The sequence below is a fragment of the Phyllostomus hastatus genome, unplaced genomic scaffold (genome assembly GCF_019186645.2).
Source record: "Phyllostomus hastatus isolate PE091 unplaced genomic scaffold, TTU_PhHast_1.1 phas_contig_34, whole genome shotgun sequence".
Lineage (NCBI taxonomy): Eukaryota > Metazoa > Chordata > Mammalia > Chiroptera > Phyllostomidae > Phyllostomus > Phyllostomus hastatus.
The window spans coordinates 30,277,422-30,289,918 of record NW_025333857.1 but is presented as its reverse complement, the minus strand read 5'-3'; the positions used below and the strand labels follow the sequence as shown (position 1 = coordinate 30,289,918).

Here is a 12,497-nt window from a genome sequence, read left to right as displayed (position 1 = left end):
ATTAGCAGGAATATAAAAATGCAGTAACTTACATAGAAGAATAAAACACACTATTCATCTTAGTAACCCCTAGAGGCTCCTATGGGTGTGGGACTTTTTTTGTTTGTTTTTTTGTTTTTTAGCTTTAGCACTAGCTGGTTTTCATAGTAATAAACTGGAGGTTTCATGGGAAAATGATGAGACTTTCCATGTACTATTTAATCAGTAAGTAAAATATATAGCAAAAAAAATCTTTTTCATAGCAAAAAATTTTAAAGAAGTAACTTTTATTGCTTGAAAAATCTGTGTGAAAAACCTCATTCCTTTTATAATTCTACTTGTTTAATTTTCTTAAAATTCCTTAGTCTACTAAAAGCACTGTTTCCTACCACCTGTCCTTGCTTCTCCCAAAACAATACAGATGTTTTTTCTTTTGTACTTAGTTTCCTCAACAATTATTTATGACACTCACTTCATTCCTTCTTTCCCATTTAGCAGTTGGCCACGTAATGCTTGTGGGATGAATATAGAAGCACAGCTTATTCATCACCCTAAAAGTAGGGCCCCCTTAAGGCAGCACTCCATTTCCTCAATTAAAAAGTCCAAGAAAATTGTTTCAGGCTAATACCAATGTATATGTGAAATAATAGGCAAATTACAGGGTCCAGCAGAAGTAACTCCTGCTTGAGTATGGTTGGCAGGGTAACAATATGTGTATATATTTATAGTTTTAATATGAACATTTCACCTAAAATGTCATATGGTGTGCTTGAGTGTGATATTGTTATGTTACAGAATTACATGCTTATGATTTTTTAATAAAAGATTTTGTAATAAAAAAGGGGTGTTATTCGTGCTGGATCCAAATATTGATATTTAATTTTTCAATTTAGTCACACAACTATAAAATAAAATGTGAAATATTTTACAAATTTTTCATTTTCCTACTCACATTTCATTAAACAATTTTATTCATACTCCTCACAAGTGGCTATTGACATCGGTGACTTTGTCATCACAAGAGCTAATTTTTTTAGTTATCTTCCAGTTTTCCAGAGCACATCATATTTACTTGTATCTAAGTTATTTGAGGTACAGCATTTTCTGCATCCATGTGTGACTAGAAATTTTATCTCAAGCTAGATTCCTGCTTGAATACAATAGAGCAGTTGATTTTTTTTTTTTATTGCATCTCCAGGTTATGTAATGACCATGACTTAACCATTTACCATATTTCATTTTCAGGTGATCTTTAAAAACTTAAACCTATCGGTGACAAGACCCAACACTCAAAGTGTTCAATCCTGGCTCCAAGGAATGTTTATTAAATTGATATTAAAAGTTTGCATCCTTTTTTATGATTCTATTAGGCAGTCTCTTTAAGCATCCATATGTACCACTATGTATTGAGGTGGTTTTAGGCTAAGATGTCTTCCCAAGTGCTACTTTGTTGTTTAAAATTAAGAGAGTACCCCTAATTTAAGAAGTTTTGTAAAGATTTAGTTATAAGGTGACTTCCTCTTTTCTGAAGAAAATTATATTCCCCCTTGTATGTAGACATATGTGAGAATAATATAGTTAGGCAGCTGTAAATATGAGAGGTTTTGAATTTAGTAAATGGAAGTTACACTTAATACAATAAGTTATCTACAGCAGTGGTTTTTAATCAGTTTTGAGAGAGAGACAGAAGCAGAAGGATTTGTTGCTCACTTAGTTATGCATTCATTGGTTGATTCTTGTCATGCGCCCTGAGACCAGGGTTCAAACCAGTAACATTGGTGTATGGGGGCGATGCCCTAACCAAATAGAGCTGCCCCGCCAGGGCTACAGCAGTGGCTCTTAAACTTTAGTGTGCATCACCCACAGGGCTCACTAAAACATATTACTTTGCCCGACCGGAGTTTTTGACTCAGTGGGTCTGGGATGAGGCCTGAGACTCATTTCTCACCAGTCCGAAATGATGATATCCCAAGTGAGGTATACAAAATGATGTAGTTAAGGACAATAGTTTAAGAAACAATGCTCTACAAAGTACTTAAAATTACACAGGGCAATATTTTGCCTCCTTTTATTCTAGATTCTGACTTATTCTATGAACCAAACATTGTGAGTACCCTTACCTAACTCTAACCCTAACCCTAACCAGAAAAAAAGGATCTAGGATTGCATAATTGGCAGTTGCATTAAATATTCTTTTAATGACACATACATTTTTGTACATTGAAAGAAAAATAATAAATCCCTCTGCTAAAGCAGCCATAAACCTTGGTATCCCTTCAAATTATTTTATAAAGTGAAATTAGTGACCTAAAAATGATTATAAAATGCAAGTATTTATTATCACTTAGTGTTCTCATTAGAAAGGAAGTTATTTTTCTTTCCAAGTAAAAATTACATTGCTGTTGGAAAGAAACTTTACTGTGGTGTTGAGGAACTAAACCAGCAAAGCAGGTGAGGTACACAAGCTGGGCTCTAGTTTGTTGGGATTACACTTCTCTGGAATAAACAAATAATCGGGCCTACCACGGAATTAATGAATATTAGCAAATGATCTAATTACATTATAAAATAATAATACATTGAAAAATAATAGCAGAAATTATCAAAAAGTTACCTGAGAAATAGTTGGAGTGCTTTCACATGACGTTCTTTATAACTGCATTAAAGCTTTGAACAGTTTTAAAACAACAGAAATTTCACATAGCTCTTATTTCTCTTTGTATTTCCAGAGTGGTCTAGTATATTAAGAGCCATGTAGGTATTTCACTTGGCAATACACCTTTTGGACACTTACCCTATGTGATAGTACAAATGAAAAAAGTCATAAGCACAAAGCTCTGTTTCAGAATTATTTTACAATAGCAAAAACTTGGAAGCAACCTGAATGTCTAACCATAGGAAAGAACCACGTTATTAACAACATAGCTACTAAATGAGAAGTATTTGAACACTTAAGATGTTCATGTAGGAGCAAAGATAAAAGAGCAGAATATAATATTATGTTAAAAAGGTAGGTGCATATGAGGAAAGGGAAAAAGGAACATTCAAAAATAAAAATAGTAATTTTGTTAGGGTAGTGATTGAATTAATTATTTTCCTTACATTTCAATCATACTGTGTGTGTTGTATGTATACATTTTTGGTGATAAACTCGACCATAAAGCCCTACTTACAAAGCTAGAGCAGTTCTTGCCTCATTTCAGAGCTGCTCTGCAGATACTGATGTCAGGCTTTGTAAGTTTTTGAAAACCCCTTTGCCAAACAGGTAACTTAAGTTCCACCATTGATTTAAGGCTTTTATTTGTTATTTAAGATTATGAGAATACATTCTTGATTACTATGTGTGAAATTTATGATAGATTGGTTTTCTTTCTTTATTTTTTAATTCTTGTAAATTTACTTCTTAATGAGGTTATATTAATACCCATGCAATACATTTTGATGGAAAGATAAAGTAATGGTTCTTTTTATTTTTATTTTACAGAAAAGAGCTGATCCTTTCTGGCACTTTAAATCCAATTAAGGATTTACATCTGGGAAAACTGGCCTTAACTAAGTTTCCAAAGAGTCCAGAAACATGGATTCACAGGTGTGGTTAATTTACACCATAGGCTTCTTAGGACTTAAGATGGCTGGAGAAAACACAGAATTCACTTGAAGCCAGGTCACATATTTCGTCTGAGTATGAATTTTAATGTCAGGTTGCATTTAAATCTTGATACCACCACTTGCTACCTCTGTGGTCTTTGGAAATGATTTAACCTCTTCAAGCCTCAGGTTTCTTATTTGTGAAATGGAAATAAATAGTAATTATACCTATCTCAGAGTTAATACCTGAATTTATATGAGATGATTCATGTAAACACTACCACAATGCCTGGCACATGTTAAATATGGAATAAATTTTAGCCACTGTTATTAACTATCTGATGGAGTCATGGAGATTGCATTTAGATATTCAAATATCATGAGCAACTTGAGTTTTATAATTCATTCAGTTGTGCTCTTGGTAAAAAATGGTGGTGGTGGTGATTGTGGTTATAAGGAAAAATAACCAAATAAGGAAAATAAGTGCAGCTGAAATTAATGGTGTATAGAGTGAGATAAAATTGCTAAGACCATAAACACAAAAAATATTTTTAGGTTAAAAGCCTGAGGCAGATAGCCAAAGTGCACATAAGAACTCTTCTCAACATGCTGGCTATCTGTGGTCTTTCTCTTTAGACTCTGCATAACCACTGTATTGACTGAAATGATAACGGTGTGTGGTGTCAGTGGGGAAATCCTCTGAAGAAGTCTGTTCTCAATTGTTAAGCCATTTAAAACTTTACTTAAATCCTGAGCACTTTTAGGATCTTAAAGTATCAAGGTATCTTAGCTGTAATCTTGCCTTTGGCTAGCATTGCAAATCAGCTACCTCCAAACAATCTAATCAGTTGTATTTTCTTTCTTGGTAGAAACTGTGATACTCAACTTCAGACAGGTAGTTGATTGTGTGTGGAGAGGTCTAGAAATAGGTGGGGGCAGGGAAAGGGAATTTTTAAACATACATCTGTCAGTCTATTGGCTTATCTAATATTTTATAGTGCAAGCTTTTGTTGAGTGAAATACTTCTATTATTTGCAAATGACAAAATGGGTTTTCCTACTAAATTTCTTGTACTTTATATTGGAAATTTTTAATCAAAAAGAATACTTTCTTATGAGAAAATGTTTAAAACTAAAGACATTAAGTAGTTAGAGACACTTCACTGAACTTCATTTAAATGTATGCTAATGAAAATCTTAGACAAGGGGAAAATGTATGGATAGACATTTTAAAATCTTGATAGTCTTACTAATGATATTGTATTTGTTTCCTTCCAGATACTATACAATAATATGGAAATTTTGCTTAATGAAAGCTGTCATAATGCAGCTTCTAGTTTGCAAACAAACAAATACACATAGGGTGAGGCATTACAATATAATTAACGACATGAACCATGATCCTTCTGCTAGTATTTACTAGCCATTTATTATACCCTCTGCCCCCCCATCACCACCACTAAAGCGCACCTGCACACACGCATGCACCCACACACGCATACACGCACACACGCATGCACACACACGCCAATTGCCTTTACATTTCTTGGCCCAGTGGAGTTTTGGAGTTGCCATTTTGGAACTGATGGCATTCTTTTCTTTTTTTGACAAATTGTAGTGTTTTTAGGGTTTCTTTTCGGTTTTTCCTCCCCCCACCCCAATCCATGCTGCTAAAGTTATATATCTTTAAAAACAAAATCAACAATCCCCTCCCCTCAAAAAAAAAGGGCTTATAGATGAGTATTATTTTGCTGTATCTGTGAATGCAAGTTAAATTAGGAACAAAAAAACACTCTGCTTTTTCTCTCTGGTTTATGTTCTTTCCTCATTCTCATTCCCACATGCTACCTTAACAGACGATGGGTGCTACAACAGCTAATTCAGGAAACCTGCTTGCCTTCCTTTGTGACCAAAGGAAACTTGGGATCAGTTCCTACAGAAAGGACACAGCGACTAATACAAGAAGAGATGGAGGTCTGTGGTGAAGCAGCAGGGAGATACCCAAGCAACTATAATGCCTGGTCTCATCGCATCTGGGTTTTACAACACCTGGCCAAGCTGGATGTCAAGGTGGGGCTGTTACTCCATTTCCCTAGCAACCTCCATGTCTAATGGAGTAGTTAAATCTAATGGTAGTAGTTCTTCCTCAGAGGAACTTTAAAGGAGGAAAGCAGAGGAACTAATGGCAGCCCAGCAGCCTAGACAGGCTCATAACAGCTGATACTTCCTGAGAATACCTGGCAATTAAAAAAGGTGTGTTCCTCATCAGCATATCTTGTCACTCTTAAGACTAATGCATTGGTAGAACAAAGGCAGGTATAAGTAATAAGGAAGACTGAGTGTAACCCATTTTACCCTGAAACAGGAAGGGTTATGAAGCATTAAGGAATTGAAACTGTTTTCTTAAAGAAAAAAAGATTCTGTTCATTTATTTTTGGAGGGAGGGGAAGGGAAGGAGGAGAGGGAGAGAAACACCAATGTGTGGTTGCCTCTTGTGTGCCCCCTGCTGGGGACCTGGCCTGCAAGCAGGCATGTGCCCTGACTGGGACTGGGAATCAAACCAGCGACCCTTTGGTTTGCTGGCCAGCATTCAGTCCACTGAGCCACACCAGGCAGGACTGAAACTGCTTTTTCTTGGTAGTCTTTGGTTATGTGACTTAACTGTACTGAATCAGCTGGCTGCCTTTTCACAGTCTCTCTTGGGGAGGGAATAAGATTTCACCCAGGTACTCCCAAACTTGGCTGAGTCTATAAAAATCCTGAGGATTCCTAAGGCCTACCCTATGCTTACTAAATTGGGATTAGGGTAGGATTTGGAGATCAGTAATTTTCACAAGCTAAGAGTATTATTTGGATGTAAAGCCAGGTTGGAAACTGTCACAATCTAATCCTTTCAATTTAGAAATGAAAAGATTGAAGTTACCAGGGAATTTTAATGGCTTAGACTTAGCCACAGTTGGCATCACTTAGTATTCATAGAATGAGAACCAGGAATCTTCATGCTCTTTCTTACATACTATAGCTTTTCTATTTTTTTCTCCCCTTTTTACAGTATCAGTGCCATCAGAATCTAGGGTACTTTCCTAAAAATTCCTAGACCTGAAACTATTCAGAGGGGTCAAAATGCTTTCAGATTAATGGAGAAACTACTCTTTAATTTTTGCTTTCTATCTCCTTTTTTATGCATCGCTTGTCGTAGGTTCCCTCTCCTCTCTCTTTTCCTAGCCAGGGATCCCTCCAAGAGAAATAGGAGAGTTTTCCCTTCAAGAAGATTTTAAGCCAGCAATTCTAGGAGAGTAGTGCTTCCCTTCCAGTGTACACGGCTCTGTGTTTTAGGAGGGGAGGGCACCTACTGAACTGTAAAGAGCTAAGACAGAATTATGTACCATACATTGACCTGGGTTCAGATTTTGACCCTCCTAGCTATTTGTGGAAATAAGGCTTTAATGTTTTCATCTCTAAAATGGGGGCTCTACTTTATGCCTCAGTGGATTATTATGAGAATTACTTAAATTAATGTGTATAAAGTACTGGACACCTAATAGCAGAGGCTCACTAAATTTTAGTTTCTTTCTTTGTTTCCCCCCATGGATAGAAATTTAGGTGAAAGTGGCTACCAGTTTGCTAGGTCCATTCACTGCAGTTTGCTCATGAAAATGTACAAAACCCTGACATTTCCAGATACTGTCCTGTACATTGAGTGTGACATAAAGACAAAGAGCTTGCTCTAAAGAAATTGAAAATCTAGTGGAGGAAGCAGATACCCCAACAGTTACAAAGCAGTGTGACATTTACAGACACTGAGGGAAGCCCAAGGTACAGTGGTAGCACAGAAATTGCTCCTCATCCAGGCTGGGCTCATTGGAGCAGCTGTCACAGGGAGGGATGCTACTGTTGGGAGTCTAGAGGAATGAATACAAGTTATCCAGTGGGTTGAGGTGGGCTGTTGAGTGCTTAGAGTCAGTCATCTCAGCTCCACAGCTTGTATTATGTGGGGGTTGAGGACAGTTGAGGATAAAGAGGAAGGCCAAGTCTACGTGAACTGAGTGATTAGTTTTTGGATGCTTTCCTGCATTGATATGAACCTTTTCCAGTGGCATTCCCACAAAATCAGGAACTTGGGGCCAAGGTGAACTTATTGGTTACTTGAAACCATCTGATATTGAAGATGAGAATTCGTTAGTGGTGTGTTAACTCAGCTGCCTGGGTCCACTCCTCAGCTGCCAGTCCTAGGCTCATGTGTTGTCAGCTTGCCCTGCCTTTATGGAGACTCTGTGCTTTTCCTGTTCTCACTGCTGTAGTAGCGTCTCAGCGTCTCACTCTCAATGAAGAGTGCTGGATTTGCAAAATCACCTTTCTGCTTTTGTAAGCCATTGAGCCAGGCTAGGAGATCATGTCCTGCTATGCTTTGTCTATTAGAGAAAGTAATCACAAAAGTACCAGTAGCCTAGAACAGCTCAAAAACAATAGCAACAAAATATATAGATATACACATACATACACACACGTATATGGGAATATTTTGTTTTTTAAGATAAATCATACTTTGGAAGATTATTTAAAGAAAAATGTTCATTATATGATAAGGATATAAAACAATATATATTTTCTTAATATATTTATTAGGATTGAATGTGGTTTTAAAGTGTTTAGAACAGTACCTGGCATATTGTAAGTGTTCAACAGACACTGTAGATACACACACAGTGCCGTTATGGATATATTTTCTTCTGTTGTCTGTAATAGGCATGTGTTAGTTTCCTGCTCAAAAAAAAATGGTTGGAGACTAAAGAATGTTTGTCAGTCTATAAAGTGGAGTTATGAGGGGTTTTGATTTTCTGTTGTATATTCCCTGTGATGTTTGTGTGTTTAAGTAAACATATAATTAAGTAAATTTCAAAATAGTCTTGGTTTTTAGGGTGGGTTGAAAGGGAAGACTCACAGATGAGCAGAGATGATTATTACTAGCCATTTAAAAGTTGATATACAAATGTACAGTAAAGACATGAAAAGATGTTCAACATCGTCAACCATTAAAGAAAGACAAACCAAAACCACAGTGTGATACTACTTCACAAACAACTAGGATGGATAGAATGTAGAAGACAGGGAAAAAAAAAGACAATAACAAGTGTTAGCAAGGATATAGAGAAAATGAAATCTTTATAATCTGCTGGTAGGAATGTGAAATGGTGTAGCCAATGTGGAAAACAATTTGGAGTTTCCTCAAAAAATTAAACAGAATTATCATATATGGCCCTGCAATTCTACTCCTAGGTATATACCCAGAATAATTGGAAACATTTTTATAACCAAAACATGTACAAGAAATGTCCATAGCATTCATTATTCATAATAACCAAAAGTAATAATCCAGATGTCCAATCTCTGAGAAATGGATAAACAAAATGTGATGCAGCCATAAATGGAATATTATTTAGCCATCAACAAGGGATGGAGTCCCGATACATCCTATAACATGGATGAAACTTTCAAAAGACCGTGTATCATACAATTCCATTTATATGATATATTCAGAATAGGCAAAGCAGAATACTGGATGCCAGATGCTGGGGGAAGGGGCAGGGGAAGGGAAATTAGGGCACTCCTAATAGGAATAGAAGTGGTGAAGATGTTCCGAAATTAGATAGTAGTGATGGCTGCACAACTCTGCAAAGACAATAAAAACTACCAGTTTGTTTTCAACTTCAAAAATTGATTTTAAGTTTCATTAGAAAGAATAGCCCTGGCTGGGTGGCTCAGTTGGTTGGAATGTCGTCCTGTACACAAAAAGGTTTGCAAGTTTGAGTCCCCCATCAGGGTGTGTACGGGAGGCAACTGATGGACGTTTGTCTCTCTCTCTTCCCTCCTCCTCCCCAACCCCACTTCCTCTCTCTCTAAAATCAATGGGACATGTTCTTTGGAACGTGAGAGGATTTAAAAAAAAGTTTTTAAAATAAAGATTCAAGAGTAGCTAAGAAATTGTTGAAAAGAAAGAAAGGGAATCTGAATACCACTATATATTCAAATGTTTATAGAGTAATTAAAACTGTGATACTGGCTCAAAAAATGGACACAGTAATGGAAGAGAATATAAAGCCCAAAAACAAATCCTAATACATAAAATATAGAAATTTCATCAGTGATAAATACTACATTTCACATAATTGAAGAAAGGATTCTTCGTTCAATTTGTAATGCTGATAAGATTGATTGACTCTTTAGAATATAATTATTAGATTTTAATCTAAATGAACACCCAAATGAACTCCAAATGGAATAAAAACACCTGAAGAAAAAAGGAATTAAAAAAAATGTAGTAGTACAGTAAGAAAAGTATTTTTTTTAAAGATTTTATTTATTTATTTTAGAGAGGGAAGAGAGGGAGATAGAGAGAGAGAAACATTAATGTGCAGTTGCTGGGGGTCAAGGCCTGCAAGCCAGGCATGTACCCTGACTGGGAATCGAACCCGCGACACTTTGGTTCGCAGCCCGCGCTCAATCCACTGAGCTACGCCAGCCAGGGCTGAAAAGTATTTTTAAGGTAGACAATACTCTTAATATATAAAGATCTCTTAAAAACCCATAGGAAAAATAATCACTATCACAACTAGTAAATTAGGCAATTTATAAAAGAATGTTAGGCCTAACAGGCAATTTATGTTAAAAGTAAACTGTGCACATGCATGCTTTAAAAAACAGCTGAGAAACTGTTTATATGCCAGAATGTTAAAAGTGGTTATCATGGGCAATATTTTTTTACTTGTTTATGTCTGTATATTTTTAAAATATATTTTATTGATTATGCTGTTACAGTTGTCCCATTTTCTCCCCTTTACTCCTCCTGCCCTGTGTACCCCTCCTCCCGCCTACATTCTCCCCTTTAGTTCATGTCCATGGGTCATATATATAAGTTCTTTGGTGTCTACATTTCCTATACTATTCTTAACCTCTCCCTGTCTATCTTCTACCTACCATTTATGCTGCTCACTTTCTGTACCTTTTCCCCCCTCTCCCTACCCACTTGCCCACTGATAACCCTCCATGTGATCTCCATTTCTGTGATTCTGTTTCTGTTCTGGTTGTTTGCTTAGTTTGTTTTTGTCTTTGTTTTAGGTTTGGTTGTTAATAACTGTGAGTTTGTTGTCATTTTACTGTTCATATTTTTTATCTTCTTTTTCTTAGATAGGTCCCTTTAACATTTCATATAAGAGCTTGGTGATGATGAACTCCTTTAACCTGACCTTATCTGAGAAGCACTTAATCAGCCCTTCCATTCTAAATGAAAGCTTTGCTGGATAGAGCAATCTTGGATGTAGGTCCTTGTCTTTCATGACTTGGAATACTTCTTTCCAGGCCCTTCTTGCCTGTAAGGTCTCTTTTGAGAAATCAGCTGACAGTCTGATGGGAACTACTTTGTAGGTGACTGTCTCCTTATCTCTTGCTGCTTCTAGGATTCTCTCCTTCATTTTAATCTTGGGTAATGTAATGATGATGTACCTTGGTATTTTCCTCCTTGGGTCCAACTTCTTGGGGACTCTCTGAGCTTTCTGAACTTCCTGGAATAGACTTATTTCCTTTGCCAGACTGGGGAAATTCTCTTTCATTCTTTGTTCAAATAAGTTTTCAATTTCTTGCTCTTCTTTTTCTCCTCTGGCACCCCTATGATTCGGATATTGGAATGTTTAAGGATTTCCTGGACATCCTGAGGTTCTCAAGCCTCTCCTCAGTTTTTGGAATTCTTGTTTCTTCATTCTGTTCTCGTTGAGTGTTTTTCTTCCTTCTGGCCCACACCACTGACTTGGATCCCAGTTTACTTCCCATCACTGTTGGTTCCCTGTACATTTTCCTTTATTTCACTTAGCATAGCCTTCATTTTTTCATCTAATTTGCAACCATATTCAACCAATTCTGTGAGCATCTTGATCACCACTGTTTCAAACTGTGCATCTGATAGGTTGGCTATCTCTTCGTCACTTAGTTGTATTTTTTTCTGGAGCTTTGATCTGTTCTTTCACTTTGGCCTTTTTTTTTGTCTTGGTGCACCTGTTACATAGTGAGGGGTGGAACCTTAGGTGTTCAGGAGGGTGGGGCAACCCATGTGCATTGTGATGCTGTTTGTGGGGTTGGGGTCCGAGAGTGCCGCTTGCTCCACTTTCTGCCATTTTTCAGTCACTTCTCCCACTATCCACCAGCAAATTGGGCCCTTCTGGTGCTGATTCCCCGGGTGGGTGGGCTTTTGTATGTTCTAGGACCCTCTCCAACGAACTCTCCGGTGAGGCTGGGAGTCTCCCGCTGCCGCTTCAGCCCTCACAGGTGTTTTCAATCAGAGGTTTGAAGCTTTATTTCCCCGATCTGGAGCCCTGGGTTGCGGGTCTGTTTCGCTCCCCAATTGTTTCTCCCAGTTTATCTGCACCCAAAAGTGGGACTGCCTGATCCACCAGCCGCCACCTCGCCCGCCCCGGTACTCCTGTCAGTGGCTGCCAGTCTCCGCTCCTCCTACCAGTCTGGATGAATGTTTCTTTAACTTCTTGGTTGTTGTACTTACATACAGTTCGATTATTGTCAGTTCTGGTTGTTTTTTGTTTTTAAATTTGTTGTCCTTCTTTTTGGTTGTGTGAGGAGGCACAGTGTGTCTTCCTATGCCTGCATCTTGGCTGGAAGTCCCTCACATAGTCTATTCTTGATACAACAGTCAAAGAGTCTCTTGGGAGAAAGTATAGAGAGAGTGAGGATCCAGATGAGGAGGCTCAGCATGCTGTCTGCCCTCCCTGTGCCTGCCCAGGCTGGGCTTGGAGTTCTATATATTTTTTAATTTTCTGTAATAATTATTTTGTATTACTTTTATAGTCAGAAGAAAAAAACAGATTTTTTTTGACTGTTGGAAACTATGTTATTTATTTTTGTTTTTTAATAGTTCATTTTTATTGT

General features: G+C 37.2%; 1 protein-coding gene across 1 annotated transcript in view; it reads left to right on the top strand.

The window, feature by feature from the left end:
- Window positions 1-12,497, top strand: part of PTAR1 (protein prenyltransferase alpha subunit repeat containing 1) — a 59,905-nt gene that overhangs the window by 32,766 nt on the left and 14,642 nt on the right. Inside the window, exons 4-5 of the mRNA XM_045840141.1 lie at window positions 3,464-3,568; window positions 5,423-5,636. Coding sequence (XP_045696097.1) covers window positions 3,464-3,568; window positions 5,423-5,636 — 319 coding nt within the window. The remainder of the gene's footprint in view (window positions 1-3,463; window positions 3,569-5,422; window positions 5,637-12,497) is intronic.